The 24,674-nt window shown below is 41.3% G+C and overlaps 2 protein-coding genes across 2 annotated transcripts in view; both read left to right on the top strand.

The window, feature by feature from the left end:
• Nucleotides 1-16,188, top strand: part of SNRNP40 (small nuclear ribonucleoprotein U5 subunit 40) — a 28,665-nt gene extending 12,477 nt beyond the window's left edge. Inside the window, exons 5-10 of the mRNA XM_037498936.2 lie at nucleotides 1,036-1,158; nucleotides 5,972-6,092; nucleotides 7,772-7,854; nucleotides 8,742-8,803; nucleotides 14,853-14,956; nucleotides 15,690-16,188. Of these exons, the coding sequence (XP_037354833.1) occupies nucleotides 1,036-1,158; nucleotides 5,972-6,092; nucleotides 7,772-7,854; nucleotides 8,742-8,803; nucleotides 14,853-14,956; nucleotides 15,690-15,739 (543 nt within the window). The 3' untranslated portion in view covers nucleotides 15,740-16,188. The remainder of the gene's footprint in view (nucleotides 1-1,035; nucleotides 1,159-5,971; nucleotides 6,093-7,771; nucleotides 7,855-8,741; nucleotides 8,804-14,852; nucleotides 14,957-15,689) is intronic.
• Nucleotides 16,189-16,222: 34 nt separating this feature from the next.
• Nucleotides 16,223-24,674, top strand: part of NKAIN1 (sodium/potassium transporting ATPase interacting 1) — a 49,379-nt gene continuing 40,927 nt past the window's right edge. The window contains exon 1 of the mRNA XM_054691833.1: nucleotides 16,223-18,024. Within this exon, the coding sequence (XP_054547808.1) occupies nucleotides 17,983-18,024 (42 nt within the window). The 5' untranslated portion in view covers nucleotides 16,223-17,982. The remainder of the gene's footprint in view (nucleotides 18,025-24,674) is intronic.

Raw genomic sequence — 24,674 nt, 5'->3', positions numbered from 1 at the left:
CATGTATCTTTTTGTTTTTTTGTTTTTATTTGTTTAGCTAACTCACTGTTTTTGTAGAAAGATTATCTTCTGACATATCTGGCTTTACCATTTTCACAATATAACCTTTTTGTATATATATTTTTTAAAAGATTTATTTATTTATGTATACAAGAGCCGGGGTACAGGCCAGAGATGCAGGGGCAGGGGTGAGAGGAGTCACCAGAGACAGAGTGGGGAGTAGAACAGGAGGATCTACTGAAATACACTGCTGAAGGTAGCAGCGGGCGAGACAGGAGAGGTCTGCTTGCACCATGTGGGTAACTCCCTGGCTGGGGATCGAACTTATGCTGCAGTGGCTGTGGATAGCTTCATAGTGCTGAGACTTAACCCCTTGTGCCACCAGGGAGATCCCATTTTTTGTATATATTTTTTAACCAAAGTTTTAATCCACTGATGAGTTAGGATATAGTTTGTTTTTTTAAGATTTATTTATTTATGCATACAAGAACTTGGGTGTAGGCCAGAGGGGCAGGGTGGGGGTGGGATGAGAGGATTCATCAGAGACAGATTGGAGAGCAGAACAGGCCAATCTACTGAAATACACTGCTGAGGGGAGCAGCAAGCAAGAGGGGAGAGGTCTGCTGCACATATGTGACCCAGCTCCCTGGCTGGAGATCAAACTTGTGCTGCAGTGGTGGTGATAGCTTGGTAGCACTGTGTCTTTAACCCCTGCGTCACCAGTGAGGCCCCAGGAGATACAGTATGTAAACATTGTCTGATGGCCTGCTATGTTAAGAGTGCATGAACTAAGCAAATAGAATATTCCCATTCTAAGGGGCATGTTACTGTTTATTTGAACTTTAACAAAGAAGTCTGCCAGTCTTCAGATACATTGGCAAATTATTGTCACTTATCTTGTTACTAGGTATCTAGACACCTTACTAAACTAGGCTCTAGTAGAGATATGTTCACCACAACAAAGTTCTTGGGCTTAGGGATGTACTGTGCAGTTACTTCTAGAGTGATGTTAAAACACATGTTCCTGTGCTTCAGCTTTGGGACATCCGGAAGAAAGCAGCCATCCAGACATTTCAGAACACTTACCAGGTGTTAGCTGTGACCTTCAACGACACAAGTGATCAGATTATTTCTGGTGGAATAGACAATGATATCAAGGTATGTTCGATGATGTTTGTATTATGTTCCCTTTCACCTTAACTTCATTCAGAGATGAATCTTTTTTGTGGGGTAGTTTTACACTTAATACAAACTAAAAAGAAGATAGTAATTTGGATCTTATTTTTTTCTCCATATCCTCTTTGACTTTCTAAATCAAGAGTTGCATTGAAGATCATATAAATACCATCAAGGACCAGGTAGTTTATGTGAAGTGGGAAGCCCCTGTGTGAAAATAGAAAGTAGCATTCCCCACCTCAAGGTTTTGAAACTTTTTATGAGACTGGGGAAAGGAAGTTTTGGGGAGTCTGTAATTAAGAATGAGAAAGTAATAATTTGGAGAAAGAGCCGGTAAACTGTGTGTCGTTATAGTACAGTCCAAACTTATGAGTAATTGACTTGGGTTCTAATTCCAGTTCCACCATTTTCTAGTTTTTTGTGACTTCAAGTAACTTCTTTAATCCCTTGTTTTCTCTTGAGCATCGTGGTGGTAATAATAACAGCAGCAGCTATCTCATAGCATTGTTGTGGGGGCTAGGCAAACCTTATGCATCAAGAACAACTAGCAGAGTTATTGGATATAGCAAGTGCCAGTAAACTTGAAGTGGTTTTGGAGCGCTACACAATTTGTGCCTGTCATACTTACTGAGTTCTTTAAGATTCCAAAGACTTTTTGACCTTAACTTTCTTCTTTGTTGTGATAAGAACTATTCAACTTCTTATTGTCACTATCTGTTGTCATTATCTTTGTCCATCTTTCCTTGCCCCCTTTGCTATTACTATGGATGAAATGTTCTTACTTTTGTCTATAGATAATACCTTAAATAGAAGGATTTTAACCTGTTTTCTGCCTTTAGGATCTCATGGCATCAGTTTTTCAGTTTTTGTATTTTCAGTCTCCAGCATCTTCTACTACTTATAAGCATTTCATCATGCTTAGGTCTTTCTAGCAGGGGACTTTACCTTCAATTCTACATCCTCTTATTAATTCCCTGTCAGTCTTTCCCTTCACTGCTAAGTTTGTTGAAACACCATGATGGTGTTGGTTATCATCATCTTACACTTACATAGTGCTTGCCTTGTATCAGTCCTAGACTTTAGAGTTTTACCATATTCATTCATTTGCAAAACAATCTCATGACATAAGTGCCGTTGTACAAATGAAGAAACTGAGCCAAAAGAGGCACAACAGTTTAATTCAAGGTTATACAACCTAATAAGTGATGGAACCTCAGTTCAAAACTCAGAATTTGGGTCCAGAGTCATGTTCTTAATACCTATGAGAAATTTCCAGAAGAGTTTTCTATACCTACCATCTTCTATTCCTTATCTCCCTTTCATTCATCAATTCCATATCTCCTAATCATTTGAGAGTCTGACTTCTGCCTTCCTTGTTTCATCGATACTCTTCAGTCTCCAATGATCCCTCTGTTATTAAATCCAGTAGTTCTGTTTAGTTGTATTTAAACTGGCTGTGTCTTTGACAACATACCCACTGGTATCTTAACGAGTAATTTGGCTGAGATCACATAATTGAACACTCAGTCAGTGGTAGAGTTAGGACCAGCACTCCAAGGGAGCAATTCATCTTTCTACTCTTATCTTACTGCTTCTAGTCAATCAACATGTTCCTTTTAAGCACTTGGGGCTTACCAGTCTTGAGCACCTGCTTGACAAATCACTACACTGCCTCAGTACGTTAGGGGACACTTCTGAAAGAAAATGGTTTTGTTTGCTTTGCTATTTGTTTGCCTGTTCTAACAAATGGGGGACAAATAGTGAATGGGAGCCCCCTTTTAAAGTCAGAGTTAAGCAAATTCTGTGTGTATTTGTGAAAATACTGTTCTGTAAACCTCATGGAACTTATTAGGGATAGGATTGGAGTTATAGGAAAATGAATAAAAGAAGAAAATGTGCCTCTGCTTGATGGTTGGAAGGTCTGACTGACAATTCTTTGGCATTTCTTATAATCCTGAGCACTAGTCAGAATGGGAATTTAGCTGACAATTTAATGTTTTATTTTAATCTAGTGGCTAAGAGAGTAGACTATATCCTCATTGACTTTCCAGCCCCTTCCCCCCCCCCCACCGCCTCACATCCCTTAATTTACCTCTGGTAGAAGGATTTTCCTAAAATGTTCACCTAACTCACTCACTCTACTACTCTGAACCTTTCTGTAACTCCCCAGTAAGGAAGATTAAGTGCAAGCCAGGCGTTCAAAACCTTGCATAAGCTAGACTCTGCATACCTACCTCTCAAGCATTGCCTGTTCCCTCTTTGCATGAGTCCCAATAATCCAGCCGTTTTTCATGCCTCTGTTTCCACATACTACTTTTCTTTGTACTCTCTCTCTTTTGTCTAAGTAAAAAATACATCTTTCCTCTTCTATACCTTGTTCAAGTTCTTCATTCTCTGTGGAGCTTTCCCTTTCTCACTGTTCTCCCTATTTCACAGGAGAATTAATTCCTCTTAACTCCTGCTCTTTGTACAGGCCCCTCTCATCATTAACCTATTTTCCCTACTAGACTGAAAATTCCATGAGAGCAGGGACTACTTCTTTCTTTCTTTCTTTTAATATCCAACAGTGCCTGCCTCTTACAGATGCCCAGATGTTCACTGAACAGCTTATCAGGTCACTTGCAAAATGATTTGCTTATATTAGCATCCTGCTCACTCTTTTCTGTGGCAAATCCCTGATAAATTTTAATTCTGCACAATGTGTACACAACTCAAGCACAAAAGTCTGGAAATAGCGCCCAGGTGCTATGAGAGATGGCAAATTGCATTCTCTCCTAGTTGTTGAAGAGCTAAGGATTTCCATATTGCTTTCTGTGAACAACAGCAGCTTGAACAAAAATGTCAGCCATTTCAAGCTTACCTGATTATTGAGGCAGTAGACATCCTGACACAGAAATGATTGTATGTAAAGGATGCTGGGTTCCACACATGAGTGAGTTATTGATGGGGAAAAATGGAGTTGTCTGCCTTACATATTGCTGTGAAATACAACACCAAATTCATTTCTAGATAAGGAAGTTACCTTCCTTAAAGGCATGCAATTTTTGTTTCCATTTAGAAAAACTACATGACAGTTTTACATATAATTAGGAGAAAATTATGTATACTACCAGTGACCTTAACAAAATTGCTGTTCTTTTTCCATAGGGCATTCCAGACCATTGCTACTGACTTTAATGTATTTTTCACATTGTTCTAGTCTATATAAATTTTTTAAACTGCTTTATATTTTTCTTTTATAATACCTTTTAATAACTTATATAAACATTTTTACATTTCGTCTTCAGAGTTATTTTTAGGGTTTGCTAATAATAGCTACCAATTATTGAGAACCTGCTGTGTACTAGGCAAATGCTAAGTGTTCTCTTTGTAATCCTCAACAGCCATAAGAAGTACATGTTGTATTCTCATATAAACACCAGAAACAGACTCAGAGAGGGCTGGTGGCCCAATGACACAATAGCTGATAACTCTTAAGTGGCTAAGAATGATTCAGTCTCCCCTAAGTCCCTGGTCTTTCCATTCTACTATGTTGTTTCCTGCATGTGAACTCATAGTGTTCCAATATGCTGTTGAGCCATAACTAGATACACTATTTGACATTAGGTTATTTTCAGCTGAATTGTTTCTCTGACTTGTCTTACCCAGGCAATAGTGAATCAGCAATTAATTTGTTCTAAGTATGCTTTTCCATTGTGTGTGTATATGTTTTTTTTTTTTTTTTTTTTAAAGATTTATTTATTTATTTACACAAGCACTGGGTACAGTCAAAAGTGTGGGAGGGTGAAAGAATTCACCAGAGCCAGAGCAGGGAACAGAACAGGCAGACTTGATGAAATATACTGCTGAGGGGAGCAGCAGGCGCAGGCAGGAGAGGTCTGCGTGCCATGTGGGACCCTCGCCGGTGGCCGGGGATCGAACCGGTGCTGCAGCAGCTGCGGGCAGCTTCGCAGCCCAGTGCTCAACCTCTGCGCCACCAGGGGAGGCCCATGTGTGTATGTATTATGAGAGTAAATGAAAAATTTTTAAGCAGCTATATTTTTGCATATTACTTGTTAGGTACTACATTTTACATGCAATTCATAATGCCTTTTTCAGATGATGTTTACTTGTTTTTATATAGTTATAATAATTTAATTTTTAAGACTCATACTGAAAGCATTTTAGATGCCCCTTCGTTTTTAAACTCCTAATTTTGTTTGATATGAAAATCACCTTTTTTTTTTTTAAGAGTTATTTATTTATGCATACAAGAGCTGGGGTACAGGCCAGAGATGCAGGGGGTGAGAGGATTCACCAGAGACAGAGTGGGGAACAGAACAGTCAGACTGACTGAAATACAGTGCTGAGGGGAGCAGCAGGTGAGACAGGCGAGATCTGCTTCGCCATGTAGGTTGCTCTCTGGCCAGCCGGGGATCGAACTCGTGCTGCAGAGGCTGTGGATTGCTTCATAGTGCGGTGCTTAACCCCTTGCGCCACCGGAGAGGCCCCTGAAAATCACCTTTAAAAATTCTCATTTTTTTGTTGAATTTTACCCTAATATTTGGCATTCACTAGTTTATATATTCATCTAGTCAAAATAACTGACTCCCTTTTTTGAAAAACAATTTTTCTTCAACAGAAATCCTATATTTTGTGGTAAAATAATAATTGACTCAGAGCCAGATTAAGAAGGAATACCAATTTCTCTAAGCAGTTGACTCTTTAGTATTTCTTTACCATTTTCAATTTGATTTCTGAAAACATGTTTTTCTGGAATTTTTGTTGTTGTTGTTTTTATTTGTTTCTTTTCCAGGTCTGGGATCTGCGCCAAAACAAGCTAACGTACACCATGAGAGGCCATGCAGATTCAGTGACTGGCCTAAGTTTAAGTTCTGAAGGCTCTTACCTCTTGTCCAATGCAATGGACAATACAGGTGACTTTGGAAAGGAAAACTCTACCTGTGCCCAGTTAGTATGGATCCTAGAGAAAGCGGCCTTTCAGTGCTAGAGATATGTACTAGGACCCAAGGAGAAAGAGTCATGAATGGCTTGCGGCTTTCTATCCAGGGCACTTAATAGAACACATTATAGAGAAAGTTTCAGAGGAGTTGGTCAAGAAGCCAGGATTTCTAGCTCCAGATCTGCCATTTAATCTCTGAGCAATTTTGCGTACATTTGTCCTCTCTCGGCATTATAAAATAAGAGGACTGAACTTAAATTTTAAGGCTCATTTCAGCTCTGGTGTGTTATGCTTCCAAACAGGATACAAGAAACTCTTAGTATTGCATTTATTGAGAAAAGTGAGATTTTAAAGATCCATCGAAGGCGTTCTCAAGTTTTTTTCAGAGAGCACCAGCTTGCGTGCTCAGTAGACCTGTTGATAGTTCACTTGTGCTCTTTCTGCCAGTAGATCTTCCTTCCCCGCTCCAAACATTGTTGTGACAGGAGGTTCTCATTAAACCATCTCAACATTTTGGATTTATCCGAAAACATTCTTTGTTTTGGAGTTTTTGAATGGGAGGATGGGTTTGCTATAGGAAAAAAGGAAGATGACTTGTTGGATTATATGCTTAAATATTGGGGGAATTTGGAAATGCCTCTCAGGTGTACAAGTTCATAGACTTGTCCAGAACTAAAATGTTTTCATTGATATTTTATAACTAAAACAGTGGGTACTCAAAAACTATTTGTTGAATGAAATAAGCATGCTTAGCAGAATGCTCTATTCTTAACTCAGTGGCCAACTTTCGTGCATAGTTTCTCCCTTTTACACCTAACTTCAAAGGTTGGTGTTAACTTTTTCACACTAAAATAAATGACACCAAGTGACTCAGTTCTCTTATAGATATAGCTTTATGAGTTAACAGTGCCTGTATTGACTGCTTATTGTGAGTGTTTATACCCATGTTATGATTTCAGTAGATTTACCACTAATTCTAGCATTGTTCACAGTAAGGAGAGATGAGAGTCCCTAGGTGATTATTAAGAATTCTTGTTATGACTACATAATAAAGTTGCAAATTCTTAATTTTTGTTTATTGCCTCCAATTTTTAGGGCTGTTTCTTGTATATCATCTTATTTAATCCTTAAAGTGCACTTATTTAAAAAAAAAAAAAAAAAGCAAGTGGTAGTCTCATTTTACAGAGGAGATCAAGACACAAAAAACCTCACTATCCAGCATCACCCAGATGTCAGCACTGCAAAACTGGAATTGAATTCAAAGTTCACTTTTTGTGGTTCTTGGCAGTTCTCATTTACTATATTTCACTTTGTTCAGGTTTAGATTGTTAAGTGCCCCATCAGTAAAATTAGAAAAGGTCAGTCCTAAGTTTGATTTTATAGTTTCATTGTTATAGTAGTTAACTTGTTGTATGAAACTTTGCTACATTGAATTGGCAGGCAAATCATTTGCAAAATGTTTTGTTGACATTAGTGTCACACCCAACTAACTTTCTGTTGCAAATCCTCACCAGTGTGACATTTCTCTTACCTACCCCCTCACCTCTCCTGAGTTCTTAGTCCCTGTTAATGGAACTTGAATGCATGTCATTCCCAGTAGAGAAAAGATCCTATGGCTACTAGCTGTTTTGGTTTGTTTGTTTGAATTCACAGTTCGAGTCTGGGATGTCAGGCCATTTGCTCCTAAAGAGAGATGTGTGAAGATATTTCAAGGAAATGTGCACAACTTTGAAAAGGTGAGTTCTGTATGTATAGGAATTTTACTGTCCTTTTGTTTCAACAAAAAAAAAAAATTTAAGGTGATGCGTAAGGATAGAGAGCAGTAGCTCTACTAAGAAGGGACTTTATTCTGTTAGTACTGTTCTTTATTTCAACTGTTTTTGCCCGAAAGAGAAGCACAGGGAAGGCAAGAACACAGATAGTAGTGGGGCCAACCCACAAATATAGAACTTCTGATTATAATGTCTACCCCCAATAAGACACTTCTGTTCTTTAAATTCTTTGGGAACTTTGGCCCTCTTCACTCCTTATTTGTTATGAGACCTCGGCTCCCGTGATTATTACCTGGATGGCTATCAACCATTAGAACCCTGAGAACATAATCATTCCCCTCAGTAAACACTGTAGACCAGGTTCTGAAAGAGGATTTTTTCCTAAATCCCAAATTCCAGGTCTGCTTTTGAAAGCAGTGTATGACATAATCACCATAGGTCATTTAATAAAGATTAATGTCTTTCTTTTGAGAGCTCATCTTGAGATTTAGTTTTATTTTATGAATCAAAATCTTTGTATTTTTATTTTCCTTCAAGAGAAACAAAAATTTTTAATGGACATCAAGATAAATGGGATAAATTCTCTGTAGACAGAATGAAATTTTATTGCCAGGTTCACTTTAATGTAAATTAAGCATTTTCTGCAGTCAGTTTTTATATGGTATGCAATAACAAAGTATCTGCGTTGGGCCACAGAAATTAATTGCTGCTCACTGATTATTTGATCTTCTGGGGAGTATAATGAAAATGCTTAAAAGAAATTTAAGGTTTTTTAGTGATTCTATAGTTTAGCAAAGAGGAGTTTGGAACATTACTATATTCATTGGATTCCTGCTTATTCATCACTATAGAATCTTCTGAGATGTTCTTGGTCACCTGATGGAAGCAAGATAGCAGCTGGCTCAGCTGACAGGTAAGGATTTCTATTCACGAGGTAAAGAATGATGTTGCTGTGCAGGTATCTTCTCATGTTTAATACATGAAGTGTGGATGTTGAGCTGGAACGGACAGAGTTATAGCTGTACTCAGAGATGAAGTCATGTGTACTGTGAAGGGTTTTAAGATCATAACGGACAAAATCATCATTACTGCCTTTGGATACATTTTAAACATAGAGGATAAGCAGTTTTTTTTTTTTTTTTTATTCTGTTGAATTCTCTTTGCTAGCAAAATAAAATTCAGACTAGCAATCTGGTTCCAGTTTCCCTCGAGGAAATGTGCAGAACTTTGAAAAGATGATTTCTGTGCACAGGAATTTTACTGTCCATTTGGTTCACCAAAAAAAAATATTTAAGAGGATTATAAATGATTCTCCTAATGTGAGTCAGTTCCTTCAACTGCCCCATCCTTGCCATGTTCTTCATTCACTGGAAGTTTTCCCAGGTCTTACCTGCCTTCTGCATCCTCACCTCCAGGTTCTCTCTCATATCCTACTTTCTCTGTTATCCAAACTCCTATAACTTCCTTGTAAGCACCTCTGTGTTAGGTCTATTAACTTTCCCTGGCCCTCATCCTCCTCTATTGTTCTTTGCTCTGCATTGTAGTCACACTTTTGCATCTCTCCTCTATTAGCATTTATTGCATTTTGTGGTCAGACATAGAGTGGCATCCCCACTAAATTATTTGCTCCTAGAGGCCAGGGAATGAGACTTAGTCATCTCTGAATTTAGTGAAGTGCCTTACGTGAACTTTACATGAATGAATTTCTATGTCAAGGATGGTAGTGAGATTTTACCCAACATGTCACCTCAGTTGTTGGTAATGGCTGCCTTTGCTGAGGAGTTGGTTCTGGGTTCAATGAGAAAGATGCTATGATTTCTATATAGATGGCAGGAGTTGGGGGTGGCAGCATGTAGTGTAGGTATTGCCTAACCCTGAGCTCAATTAAGAGATTAAGGCATTCTTAAATCTCAATTTAAACTGACTCAGGTGCTACTGATGAATTAGAAACAAAAGGAAGAATTCTTCTGTCCAATGCTATTGTGTTCGGTATGTTTAGAATATCCAGGTGCCAAGGCTGGCGATGAGAGGTGTTAAAGAATGATGAGACCCTCTGATAGCAAACTCTAGGTTTTGCTCCCGCTGGGAAATGTCTTATCCCTTTTCAGTGTAAACCCATCTTTCTCCCCCTTTAGAAATGTTCGTGTTTCGGGCCTCCCCAGTGGCGCAGAGGGTTGAGTGCAGCGCTGTGAGGCTGTCCGCAGCCTCTGCAGCGCGAGTTTGATTCCCAGCCAGGCCAAGGAGATTCCCACATGGTGCAGCAGACCTCTCCTGTCTCTCCCACTGCGCCCCTCAGCAGTGCTTTCGGTCTGTCTGCCTGTTCTGCTCCCCATTCTGTCTCTGGTGAATCCTCACACCCTCCCACACCTCTGGCCTGTACCCCAGCTCTTGTATAAATAAAAAACAAAACTTAAAAAAGTTCCTGTTTCCATACTGATACAGGTGTTATCCTATAAACTTGAAGTCTTCCCTGGACTTCCTTGGGCTTTCATCATGTTGTAGGATTTTCTCCTAGTGGGGCCCTAGCTCAGCCAAAGAAAAGTATCGTTTTGATTTGTCCTACACCTTCCCATTTATGAACAATGCTGAATATACCTGAAGATTCCAGAGTGACTTCTTCCCTCCCCACTTCCCCCCCCCCTTTTTTTTTCCCTGGCAAGTTTGATGCCTGGCAAGATGAACAAGTAATCGGGTCTTTCCTGGGGCTTTGCCCAGGTGAAACAGGGCACATTGATGGTTTGCGTCCTGGTGGTTTAGAGAACTACCTTGAGAGGGCATCTAAGGGATACTCAGTTGTCAGATTACTGAAGACCTTAAAAGACAGAGTAAGATCCATTTTAAGTATCTTTATAGCTTTCGGCAGAGATACTGTATCCTTTCACTGTGATTGTTTAAATGATATTTTGCCTGAGCCTACCTTCTAAACAGTTTATTTCTGACTTGGACCCTCCCTCAGTTTCACTGTCCCCTCTTTCCTCTTTGCCTTCCCACTGTTCCTTTAACCTTACATATGGTAGCATGACTATGGTCTAGGGAAATGTACATGTCTATCTGCTGGGGGTTGGCCAGGTTTCACAGGTGTAAGGGGCAGACCAGGCCACAGTGCAGGTTTTCTGATCCAGCAGACTGGGTAAAGGAGGAGTCAGAGTCCTCAGTGGCTTTTGCAGGTCTTTTATTGGGGTTTACCAGGTACACAGCAGGCAGGGGCACTGGGGGGGCCAGTAGGCTGGCACGCCTCCCAGCCCCCAGCAGGTCTTCACTGTGGGCTCTCCGGCCTTCTCTCAGCTTCTGTTTCAGCTTCTGCTGGCATCCCTGTGACGCCGCCCTTAAAAGCCCAGTCTTAGCCCAGGTGAATCCCTTCTACCTATGCCCACACCCTATTCCAGGTGCCCGCCATCAGGCATGCATTCAGGACCGCAAGGATCCATCATCTATCCTGATGGCGGGAGGGCAGAAAAGCCTGACATTTTTCCTTAACCCTACAACAGGCCACCTTATCAATTATCCCCAAATCAACAAGCAGCTCTGTTACATAAGGAATCTGGTTTCTGCTGAATGTTGCCATGCCAAAGTAAGGAGAGAACAAGGAACCCCTCTAAATTAATTGGCGGCTATGGAGAGTGAGGCCTTGAAGTAAAACCCTCAGGAGATCAAGGGTTCTGCTCACTTTTATGTGCCTGCAAAATGTTTCCTTCCTTCTTAGGAAACCGCTTTCAGCTTGGCCTGGATTTGGCAAAATTTCCCCTCCACCTACTTCCTCATGTTCAAACTTGAAGCCCTTCAACAACTCTATCAAGGGCTAGGGGAAGACTGGTCAGTCTCTCTGCTGTGAGTGACTTAGTCATCCTATTAACTTCATGAGATTCTGTTTTGATAACAGATGTATTTGTTATAACAATAGCTATTACTGATTCTGTGTGCCAGGCACTCTGCATATGTATCTCATTATTTCTGTCAACCAGGCTGTGAGATCAATATTGTCTCCGTTATAACTAAGGAAAGAGAAGCTCAAAGAAGTAGTAATTGCCTACAGTTACTCAGCCATTAAATAGCTGCATTGAGTCTTAAACCTATACTGACTAGAACTCATACACTTTTTCACTATGCCACGTCACACTGAGCTGGATGGATGAGGACAGCTATTTGTGCATGGTATGAAAGAAGAAAATAGAGGGAGCATAAACATCAAAGCAAAGAGGACTATAGACCAATAGGGCTCCTGCTTCTCTTTCACCTTACTTGGACCCTAGCTTTTGAGAGCTAACCATTGGGATTAAGAAACTCTTGTTATTTGTATTTTACACTAGAAGTGTAATGTCACATCAGAACTTAGCAGTTAAAATCATGTGTTTGTGTATAACCTTTAGGTGTTGACAACAAAACAAATATGTAAATAATTTGTATGACCTGCTTAAAAACCACCAGCTCTTTAAATTTACCAACAGATTATATTTGCATGATCATATGAAGATTTTTTTTGTTTTACCCTTCAGTTTAAAATGACCCCAGCTAGTTTGAGAGTCAAAGAAGCTTCTGGGTTTTTTGAAAAGATAGTGGGGTAGGTAAGGGTTTGACAGTGATAAGAGAAAAGAGAATAATGGAGTATATTAATTCAATTACTGACGGACAGTGACACCTTGGAGTAGTCACTGTACTTTAGTTTTCTTATCTATAAAATAAATTTAGACTAGGTGGTTTATGCTGCTCCCGTCTCTATTCTTTCTGTCCATGAATTTAGTTCAAGATTTGAATTAAGCGTTTATTTGGGTTATGTTTATATAAAAAATTTCCTGTCTCTTCAGGGCAATCTGTAAGCTAGGCTCTCAGCCTACCATGAATTGGGTTAACTTTAAGACATTCTTGCATTAATAACAGATTAATTACAGACTTACACTATCAGATGCTCTTTGAAGAGTTATGTGTGGAGTCCATAGGAAAAACCATTTGTCTTCTACATGTTTTTTTTCTATTTCAGAAACTTGTGTTTAAAAATACTAGTTATTCCTACTTCTCCACCCGGTTGCTCAAGGGCAAGGTCCATGCCTTATTAAAATCTGTACTCCTACTTTCTAAAAACCTGAGCATAATTCAAAAAATATGGAATGAAGCTAGAGCAATTCGACAAGAAAAGGAGATAAAAGATAACCAGATTGCAAAGGAAGAAGTAAAACTATCACTATTTGTAGATAACCTGACAATGCACATAGAAAATCCCAAAGACAACAGCAAAATTATTATATATTTATATATTATATAAATAAATTCAGTTAAGTGGTAGGCTACAGAGTTAATGTGTAAAAATCTGTTGTATTTCTATATACAAGTAGCAGAGAAGTTGGGAAAACAAGCCCATTTACAATCACATCAAAAAGAATTAAATACCTAAGGGCCTCCCCGGTGGCGCAGTGGTTGAGAGCCGGGTTGTGAAGCTGCCCTGCAGCCTCTGCAGCACCGGTTTGATCCCCGGCTGCCGGGCAAGGGTCCCACATGGTGCACAGACCTCTCCTGCTGCACCCACTGCTCCCCTCAGCAATGTACTTCCGTCCTTCTGCCTGTTCTGCTCCCCGCTCTGGCTCTGGTGAATTCTCACACCCTCTCGCGCTTCTGACTGTACCAGTGCTTGTATAAATAAATAAATAAATAAATATTTTAAAAAAAAAGAGTTAAATACCTAAGAATGGATTTAACTAAGGAGGTGAAAGACTTGTACAGTGGAACTATTAAGACCTTGTTGAAAACAATAGAAGATACCCAAAAAATGAAAAGATTATCCATGTTTATGGAATGGAAGATACTGTTAAAATGGCCAACTATTAAAGTCCCAACATTTTTCACAGAAATAGAACAAAAAAAATCAATAAATTTATTTGGGAACTACAAAAAACCCCTAGTAGCCAAAACAGTCCTAAGGGGGAAAATTAAATGGAGGTATCATGTTCCCCAGCTTCAAATATACTTCAAAGTGATAGTAATCAAAATATCATGTTGAAATAAAAACAAACAGACAAATGGAAAAGAATTAAGAGTCCAGAAATAAGCCCACTAACATTTATTAAAAAGGAATCAAGAACAGGGCCTCCCCCGTGGCGCAGCGGTTGAGCGCTGGGTTGCGAAGCTGCCTGCGGCCTCTGCGGCGCCAGTTCGATCCCCGGCTGCTCCCCGGCCACCGGAGGAGGGTCCCACATGGCGCGCAGACCTCTCCTGCCGCCCGCTGCTCCCCTCAGCAGTGTACTTCGGTCCTTCTGCCTGCTCTGCTCCCCGCTCTGGCTCTGGTGAATTCTCTCACCCTCCCGCGCTTCTGTCTGTACCCAGTGCATGTATAAACAAAACAAACAAACCAGCAAACAAATAAATAAAGCATGCCTCTAAAAAAAAAAAAAAAAAAAGACAAAAAGGAATCAAGAACATAAAATGGAGCAAGGAGTGGTGTGGGGTAAGTTGAACAACTGCATGCAAACAGATGAAACCAGAGCACTATCTAACATCATACAAAAATTAATTCAAAAATCTGACAAGGAGTTAAGGTGAACGAAACCTACCATTTGCAACAAATTGGAACCTAGAGGGATATAAGCCAGAGAGACAAAATGTTTTCACTCACGTGGAAGATAAAGAATAAAACTAATGAACAAACAAAACAAAAACTCTTAGCCTGTAAGAACAAAATAGAGGTTACCTGAAGGGAAGGGGGAAACAGGTGGCTAAATAAGGTAAAAGGGTCCATTGTGGAATGAAGATGGAAATTAGACTTTTGGTGGTGAACATAATACAATATATATAAAAGTTGATTATAATGCTGTAGGTCTGAAACTATAAGTTTATAAACCTGTTACTTCAATTAAAGAAAATGTGTATGGGGTGAATGAATAAGCTGTTGCATTCATTACCCTTAATAAAACCCTACTTCTGCCCTACACCCTGCTCTGGTTGACCCTTACCTTGCTCTCATTGTAACTTTGCAGGTTTGTATATGTGTGGGATACCACAAGCAGGCGGATTTTGTATAAGCTGCCTGGCCATGCTGGTTCCATCAATGAAGTGGCTTTCCATCCTGATGAGCCCATCAGTAAGTCTGTCCTCACTGGGGGGAAAGGAAAACTAGAAACCTGCAAAGGGGCCCTCAAAATACAGAAACAAATGGATATCTGTTTTATGTGAATTTCCATTCAAACATGGAAACACAAGTATATATGGATATCAATGACACTGGCCATTTTTCTAAGTGGTGAGGGTAAGAGCAACATTCCATCTTAATCTCAAATGGAAGTTGGTTAATCTGTTTCTAGTTCTTTTGCGTTTTCTTGTTTTAAGTCTGTGTCTGTGACATATTTGGATAAAAAGATTGTTTCTTAACATATATATAAATTGTACTTGCATATTATTGACTAGCCTAAATAAATAATGGCACTTGAGTTTAAAAAGAAATAGAACTTTCTGCAGAGCTAATAAGTATTATAGGCAGAAGCACATTTACTCATTTGACTGGCACAGACATTGATTCTTCTTTTCTGGAGTGATGGAGAAGGTCTTTTTCTTAGGGTTTGATCAACATGGGTAAGACATCAGGATTTAGAACCTGATTGATGTATTTCCCATAGCTGAGTCCATATTCACGGTCAATCCAGAGGCTGTGAAGAGTCTGGCTGTAGTTTTCTGTGAATGGTTTAAGAGGAGGAGATTGGAGCTAAATCCAATTGCTCTTTTATATCAAATTGACTCTTGACAGAAGAACCCTTGAGCACTAAGTCTCCTTGAGCCTTCATAATTTCCAGTTATCTTCTCTGTTCTTTTCACCTCAGTTCTCTCAGCATCCAGTGACAAGAGACTATATATGGGGGAGATTCAGTGACGATATGGAAGACTGCAAGACTTCTTGACCTTGAGACCTCAGACTATATAAGTGGCATCAAATGGTGGTGCCCAGGCCAACATCCTCCCTTCAAACGAAGATCATTACTAGAAAGAAACAGGAGGAGGTGGCCATATTCCAACAAACACATGTATCCCATTTCACCAGGATGATTAAGGCACGCTTCAGTGGCCTCTAAAAACCATCTGCCAGATTCAGGGACTTGTTTGGTTTTGTTTTTTGTTTTATTTTTGTTTTTTTAATATGTTTTCTTCAATGGGATAGACATTATAGTTTCCTGTTTTCTTTCTAATCCAGGCTGAAGGCAGGGAATGTAACTGAAATTTGTTGGGGATTTTTTTTTTTTAATTCAGTACTAGCTTGTATGTTTTCTTTCTGTGTTTCTCTGAGTCATTTTGTATTAAAATCCAAATAGATGCCTTTTTCAAGAGCTTGTGGATTGGATTTATTGGTGTCTTTTTTTTTTTAGGCTTAGTCACCATAAATCTGAACAGTATATGATTATAAGTAAACATAGTATATGAACAGTATATGAGATAAAATCCATTTAAACTCAGAAGCTATTTACTGGGTTGTCTAGGAGTATTTGATTCCTTCCCCCCTTTTCTGTGTTTTTAGATCTACTCCCATGAAAATGAAAAACCTAAGAATTTTTCAGTGACAAATTGTTTTCTGTTGGAAGTATAGCAATTACAGGTGATAATGAACATGTAAAAGAACCTGGTTCTTACTATATACAGTCTTCAATGAACAGAATCTGTCTTTACTCTGCTTTCTGCCAAAAGCTATTTTCTGAGAAGAGTCTCTACACTCAGGGTACCTAAAGGGGCGGTTTGGGGGTAGTCTCTTCAGCTAGTAGAAATGACTATAACTGAAAAGTTGCATCAAACTCAAAGGAATTTGAGGAAGTTTGGTGGAGCAGGCCCATGATAGCATCTGAGAAATAGAATTCTGCTTTGCTTGTCTGTCTTTTCCTGAACTGATGGGGTCATTAAGAAATGTCATTAGTTGCCTTCCATCCTCAAGACAGGTTCCCATCTTCTTGGATCACTGGGTGACTGCAGTTGACTGATTCCAGCACACAAACCAGTGCTGATGAATTCCATCTGGCACTGGGGAGTGCAAGTGTATCTTTTCTCTCCTGTCTCAACACAGAAGTCTTTATTTTTTACTTTTATTTTTTTTTCAAAGATTTATTTTTATTTATTTATACAAGCACTGGATACAGTCAGAAGCACGGGAAGGTGAGAGAATTCACCAGAGCCAGAGCCGGGAGCAGAGCAGGCAGAAGGACCGAAGCACACTGCTGAGGGGAGCAGCGGGTGGAAGGAGAGGTCTGCACGCCATGTGGGACCCTCCTCCGGGGCCGGGGAGCAGCTGGGGATCAAACTGGCGCTGCAGAGGCTGCGGGCAGCTTTGCAACCCAGCGCTCAACCACTGCACCACCAGGAAGGCCCCACAGAAGTCTTTATATAGGTCTTCACACTTCCAACCTGTTCTGAAATCTGTTTGATTTTATACTTTTCGCTCATAAATCTGAATCATTTATCTTAAATTACAAGAGAGATAAGCTTTAAGTAAGTACTTGTTCAAGTATATCTAACTCATTAATGAAGGAGCCAGTAGGGTGGTAAAGTTGGCAACCAATTACTTTTAACACAGTGAATTAACTTTGAATAAATGCACTGAAAGCAGAAAACAGTTTGTTGTGCCTGGGAGAGCTACATAAATTTCATAGATTACACAATTCTGCTTAGATTAGGATTTGGAGAATGAGTGGGGATTTGTCAGCTAGACAAAGAACCATGTGCATTCCAAGAAATAACAGGCACAAGCTTGAAAGCCTGGTGTGTTTTTCCTGAACCAAAAACCAGCATGGTTAGGAGTAGGGAGTGGCAGAAAGTAAAGTTAGAGAATTAAAGTAGGAGCCAAATCCTGGAGGACTTGTACTTTCTGTACTTGATTCTATAAGTTGAGATTTCCTAAATTGTATTTCACAGAACACTATTTTCCAGGTATGTTAGATACATTGAGGCCTAAAGATCTCATACTTAAGTTTGGTAAAGACCGAGTTAAATAAAGTGAAACTGATTTCTTTATTGCAGGACTGCTACACAGTCTTCAGAGTATAGCGAAATCTTCAGGGGGAGTGTTGACTCAAATTTTCAGCCTGAACAATAATTACATAGTTATGTCTTTAATCAGAAGAGGTTTGGCCAAAGATGACATGCAAGCTGCTCTTCCCACTTCCAGCACTGTCACAGGTAACTCCCAAATCCCTTTCAAACATCAGGTCTGCATACCTCAGAATTAGTCCATTCCCCTCCACTTACCCTCATCTTTCTTGGCTCTGGATTAAACAAGTCTTGAGCCTTAACACTGCACTTTTAAAAAGCCCACCAATCCCTTGAGAAGTTTGAAAAGTGATGATTGGTGAGAACTGGAGACTCCAAGGGCTTTCCTCTACCTTCAGCCTCTTGCTCTTTCCAAGTGCCTTCTTCAAAGACTAGGTAAAGCCATTAGCAGGAAATAGCACCTCCACCACTTCGAATTTGAAGGGAATAGAGGCCCTAGCCTGGGGAATAAAGATTTGAGTACAAAATATCCCCAGAGGTTGCAAATTGTATTCTCACTTTGGGAGAGACAGATTGCTCCCGAATGAGCAATGGCATCTCTGGTTTTCAGTTAATTTCCCTTTATGACTTCCACAGTTTCAAGCACTTAATAGTGCTGGCACTTAAGGAGCAAAATCTCTTTTTGCTGGGGGGGTATGGGCGAGGGTTAGTTTTGTGGGCTGAATTGTCAGGAGTGGATTAGAATAGGTTAGGGCTTTTGCAGGTGGCTTCTTCACAACTAGAGTTACTTCATAAGAGTCTGTTGCATGTTGCTATCTCAAGGTGTGTGGACGGGATGTGGGTAAGAGCTCAACTTTGCAATTGAGAAGTTGATCCTCAGGGAAAAGTTGTCAGGCCAGCTGAGTTAGGATAGGGTTATTCCTTCTAGGAGACATTAAGGCTTGACCAAGCCTCATATCCTAGACAAAGGGAGGAGCCTGACAAAAGTCTGACCCTATTATTGTGGGATCACATGAAGCCAAGTGTGAGCTCTGTGCCTGCCCTCTGGTTTCTGGCATACCCCAGAAGCATGAAGATCCTTCTCTGAGAAAGATCCTTCCCTGGGTGGGTGTCACCCTCAACATCAAGCCCTGAGCTGTGCTAACTAGTCCCTTCTAGGCTTTAACTTCTGTCTTCTACAGACCATCTAGACTCCTAGATTCTTCAACTTAAATTCTCTAGAGCAGTAGCTTTCAATTGTGGACAGTCTTGCTGCCCAAAGAACGTTTGGCAGTGTAATTTTTTATTGTCACAGCTAGAGAAATGCTACCCATGTCTAGTGGGTAGAGGCTGAGATGTTCAAAGAATCCGATGCTCAAAAATGCCATTAGTCATGACATTGAGAAACTCTGCTTTAAAGCAGTAATCCTCTCTGTGATCCTTGAATAGCAGCATCAGCATTACTTAAGAACGCACTAGAAATGCAAAATTCTAGAACCCCACCTGAGACCTACTGAGCTTTAGGGGAAGGTGTTCAGCACTATTTTAACACATCCTCCCGGTGATTTGGATGCAAGTTTGAGAACTACTGCCCCAGAGAGTCAAAAAGCATTCATCTTAGGAGAGCCACAGAGGCTTCTGTTTACTCATCAATAGTTCCTTAACTAGCTGTTCTTTTTGGCTTAGTGCTGTTGTCTGCATTATCTCATTTGCTTGTCATATATGGTGCAACAGGTTCAAAGAGGAGAGGTAACACCCAAGATCAACCAGCTAGTAAGTAGCAAAGCCAGGATGTAACCCTGCTAGAGCTCATAGCCCATCACCACAATGTAAGTCTTAGTGGCTTTTAACCTTGAATGCGCATTAGCACCACCCAGGGAGACTTTAAAACTCCAGATGCTTATGGCATACCCCAGATCAATTAAATCTGAATCTCTGGGGTGAGCAACAGTAGTTTTAAAAACTTTCTTAGGTAATTGCAATATGCAATCAAGGTTGAAAACCTTGGCTATAACTGTGGCCAGGAAGGCAGCATAAAGCCAGGTCTACTTGTCCTGCCACCCCTACATTCTCAAAGAAAGCACTGCTCTGACATGTGCCCTGTGTGAGCTTAAAAACACTTCTCCCAAAGTCCAGCTCCTGAAACTTTGAACCTGACTCACTGTGGTTATTCTCTTTACCTTGTGGGACTGTGGGGCTTTGTGTAGAAAAAGCTCTCTGACCTTCCCTCAGGGCCTCAGTCCTACCTCTAAAGGTGCTAGAGCTGGAGAGGACCTTACAGATACTAAGGCTGACCCAGCCCAACCCCTGCAGAGGGGAAGCTGAAAAGAGATTTTCCAGGGTCACATGCATATTAAGTTGGTGGTTTTGTTCACTATTCAATACCCCTGTGCTGAACTCTCAGAATACAGAAATGACTGAGTTATAGCCTTTTTGGGGGCCCACCCAGCAGAATGTTGGAGAAACAAAAGCAGGACTTCTCAGTCTTTCTCCTAAGTGTCCTTAAAAGTAGAGGAGAATGAACTGGCAGAATGAGAAACGCTTAAAATGAACCATTTTGAAAACTTAACCTTGCATCTATAAAATGTATGATTCCTTCCCCTCAAGTTTTTATTTTGAAAAGTTTCAAACAAAAATTGAAATATTAATATCATGAGCTTCTATATGTGTTCCACCTAGATTCTATAATTCTATAATCTCACACAAACATAAATACAACTTTTAATGACTAATGAAAGTAAGAAGGGACATACCATAGTTTTTTACTCCCAGTTCCTAAATCCTCCAGGAGACCTCTCCTAAGAACATTCTCTATAAACATAGTACCATCTAATGATCATATTAAAATTTCCTCAGTATCAAAAACATTTTCTCTAGCTTTTTTTAATCCAGCATCAATCAAGTTTCATGCATTTGGCTGTTCTGTTTCTCTTGTGTCTCAACCTAAGGAGCCTCCTACCTTTTTTTCTCTCAGCGAAATTGCAGTTTGTGCCTTGGCATGTTGCTTCATAAGATAGCTGTGCTAGTTCTACATTAATAAATGTTTGAAGTGACTGAGCACCAAGTAAAATTGACACTCCGTGGAGGTCTACCATATTTATCATGTGCTTTGTGTATTCTCAACTACCTGTTTCAGAAACAGAAATTGCAAGTCAAATACAATCTAATACATACTGTCAGGTATACCCACAACTAGGAGTGTCTAAGGAGGAGTTAGAGAAAATTTTACTGAGGAAATGACACTTAAAGTGAGTCTTAAAGGACGACTGGAAATTGGGCAGAAGAATTCAACAGTTGTTGGGGTTTTTGGTTTGTTTTTTTAACAATGAGATCCAGAGCAGTTTCTGAGTTGGTATACCCCAACTGCACAGGGAAAGAAGTTCCTACTCTTCCAGAGTTCAGCCTGCGTGCCTCTTCATCTGAGTGTTCATTCCTATCTTTTATATTAATCCAGTGGAGGTGCATAAAGGATCCTTCAAAGTTCTGTGAACTGTTCACAAGCAACCCCTTATTTATGCCAGGTTGGTCAGAAGTAGGGGTGGCTGGATATCTGAAGTGAAGGCAGTTCTGTGATAATTGAACCCTTAAGCTGTGTCAGAATTGAATCAAATTATTGGACAAGTAGCTGATACAGGAGAATTGGTGGGTGTCAGAAGGCACCCCAGAAATAGTGAGCAAGTCAACCCTCTAACTCAAAGAATTTGACATTTTAGCTATCTTATGAGTAAGCTTTCTCAGAAGCTTCGGTGTTTTAAAGATTCAGACCTCGTAAATGGCCTTAGTTTCAGACAAGGGAGGAAGGAAGGTCCCAACCCCATAAATTTCACTTCAGTAGCTCCTACAAAATCTTTCTCTGGGGCTGACCATGACTTTGCTGCTCACTCAGGAAGCATGGTATGTGCTGAATCATCTCTCATTTATTTCTAAATCCTGCTTCATTTTCCCCAGTCTTAACCTAGTCCAGCAATTAGTCATCCCTCATGTTAACTACCGTGAGCCCCTCCTGTTCACCCTTATCAGGTCTGCCAAAGATGTTTCTGTCTTTGTTCTGCATTCAAATTACCTTCCCCCTTAAGACTCTGAGCTTCAGGTGGTAAAGAAGGCCTACGTACGCTGGGGCCCAGGCCAAGATGAGTTTTTATTCACCACACATCTGCTGAATCCTGACATGATCCAAGTCTTATGGGATATGGAGTAATTTATGACATGGTCACTGTCCTCATAGAGCTTCACCATCTACTTGAGGCAACACAAAATCAGAGAAGTGTAGTAAATCCCAATGAAAACGCTAATGGAGGTGGCACAGACCTTAAAGCCCAAAGGAAGGCTAACTCCTCCAGGTCACAGAGTGTTGAGGAAGGTCCCAGGAGGAAGTGACAGCTAAGCTGAGATTTGCAATATGAATAGGAGATCTCCAGACTAAGAATTTGGATGGGGACATGCATTCTAGAAAGGCAGAAAGAACAGCATGTGCAAAGCATGACAATGAGAGATGACCTGGTGTGCCTGTGTATTATCAGGGCAAGGCTTAGACTAAGAGGAAGGCCTCAGGGGCTAGGATTAGTTCTGCTGAGGTCAGACAGGCCATCTCTGGTCCCACAGGATAGACTTAAGAGTGAGTCAATCACATCATGGGACAGGGTGTGACAAGCATGGATATGATACGGCCAACAGCCTGGCAAGGCCTAGTCAGAGCCCCATGGAATCCACTGCTATTATAAGGATTAAATGAGATAATGTATGTCAAGTGGCTAGCTCACAGTAAGAGCTCCATAAATGGTAGCTGTTACTGTTATTATTCAATTGCATTGCTAGCATCATAGAGGGAACCGGCTCTCTCTGGACAAGGCCCTCAGGAGGATCTGTTCAAGAACTATTAACATCTGGGCTAAACCTTTGCAGGACTGGTTCTAATTCTTTTGTGGGAAATGGACTCTGGAGAATGTGAAATGAAAGCTGTGGACCCTCCCCAGGAAAAGGCACATCTGCTCCCATGAAGCTTTGCATATTATTTTAGAGACTTCACAGACTCCTAGAAGCCTGTCTAGTCATGGAACCTGGTTGGGCACAGCTGTTACTCACCGAGCATAGCTGAGGAAAGTTCCACTGTTATCTCAGTTTATTACTACAAGTGAAACCTCAGCAGTGTACTATCAACTCTAGGAATATCCTGTGTGTTTTAAAATACCAACTGGCATAGTGAGGAGTGAGTGGAGGAGGGAGATCAATCAGGGAGAAGCCAGAGCTAATTTCATGGGCTTGTACCCTCTAGAGTCTTCTAGGGCCCTTCCTAGGCTTGGTTTAATACTCTGTGTTCTCATCTTGAAATTCTTTTATTTTTAGTTTTATTTTTATTTATGCATATAAGAACTGGAGTGTAGGCCAGAGGTCCGGGTGAGGGGGGCTGTGGGGGAGAGGATTCACCAGAGACAGAGTGGGGAGTAGGACAGGTGATGTACTGAAATCCACTGCTGAGGGGAGCAGTGGGCGAGACAGGAGAGGTCTGCTGTGCCATGTGGATCAACTCCCTGGCAGAGAATCGAACTCATGCTACAGTGGCTGGCAATAGCTTGGTAGCGCTGAGACTTTAAACCCTGCACCACCAGGATCCGTATAAACAAGGATCCTCACATTTTCATTTTGCACTGGGACCCTCAAATTATTTAGTCAGACCTAGGAGAAGGTAATGTATTTGAGTACTTACTCTGTAAGCAGCATACAGGTGGCAAGGCTGAAACCCAGGCTTTTCAGATCCAGAACCATGGGTCTGAATCTCTATCCTATGGCCTTCTGAGTCAAGAGAGCGGGTGGGAGTGGAGAGGAAGGGACAGAACAAGGAGCATTCTGAACACTCCTGCTTTTCCTTGCAGCCTATTATTAAAGCTCGGCTTCGATGCCATACTCTCCAGGTGTTTCCCGGTCTCCAAACCTAAATGATGCCCCCATATTCTCTTTGTTGTCCTTTGAGGCCCTTATCAGAAGTTATAGTTACGTGTTATTTGTATGTTTTCTTATCTAATGACAGTCCCTCCCTAGACTGCTCTCTCCAGAGGGCGGAAACTGCTGGTTCAAGGCACAGTTGTCAGGTCAGAGGGGACAGAAAAGCCTGAAGGGTGACAGGACAGTCCCACCTGAGTGATGCTAATCACCAGGATGGATAAAGGAAGTGAGGAGTGGGGCAGGCATTAATAAGTGGATCTAGGATGTGTTGGGGAGTTGGCGGGAGGCAAGGGGGCAGCTTGGAGAAGGCAGTCTCCTGCTGGCGAGCCCTTTCCGCCTTCATCTCCTCGGCAGCCTGGTGAGTGGCTGGCCACCGGCCCCTGGGCACACCTCTGCCAACCCCCATCTCACCCGCATGGCTCTGGCAATGCTCGAGGGCTTCTGGAACAGGCCGCAGAGTCCTCTCTGGACCCCAGGGCCCCCAGGGGTATGCAGTTCGGGCTCAGTGAGTCAAAAGGAAAGAAGGAAGAGCATGTGTTCAGGTACTCGGAGGGCGGCTGGGAAGAGCGACGGACTCCGGAGTGGAATAGAGGGTCAAGGCTGGCACCCTGGGCCCGAAGAGCCCGGGTGCCGGGGTGCTCCAGCGCCCTCCGGCGGCGCGGCACGGGCGAAGCGTTTCATTCCTGCAACTGCGCTTCCTCTTCGCCGCACCTCCGAAGCCGACATTGTTCTTCTTACTTTGTGAATATGGAAACAGGCGCAGAGAAGTGAGGCGATCTGCCCAAGGTCACACAGCGGAAGCGGTGGAGCCCGGCTTCACCCGCGGCGGTGCGCCCCCGAGCCTGAACTCTTCCCACTCCCCGCCGGGCTGCGCCCCTCCACGCCCTACCCCTTCTCCCCTCCCTTTGGCTCCCGCGGCT

Source organism: Talpa occidentalis, unplaced genomic scaffold (assembly GCF_014898055.3).
Source record: "Talpa occidentalis isolate TD23 unplaced genomic scaffold, MPIMG_talOcc4v2.1 talOcc4.9, whole genome shotgun sequence".
NCBI classification, from domain to species: Eukaryota; Metazoa; Chordata; class Mammalia; order Eulipotyphla; family Talpidae; genus Talpa; species Talpa occidentalis.
Note: the sequence above shows the minus strand (reverse complement) of the source record. Positions and strands in the feature narration are given on the sequence as shown.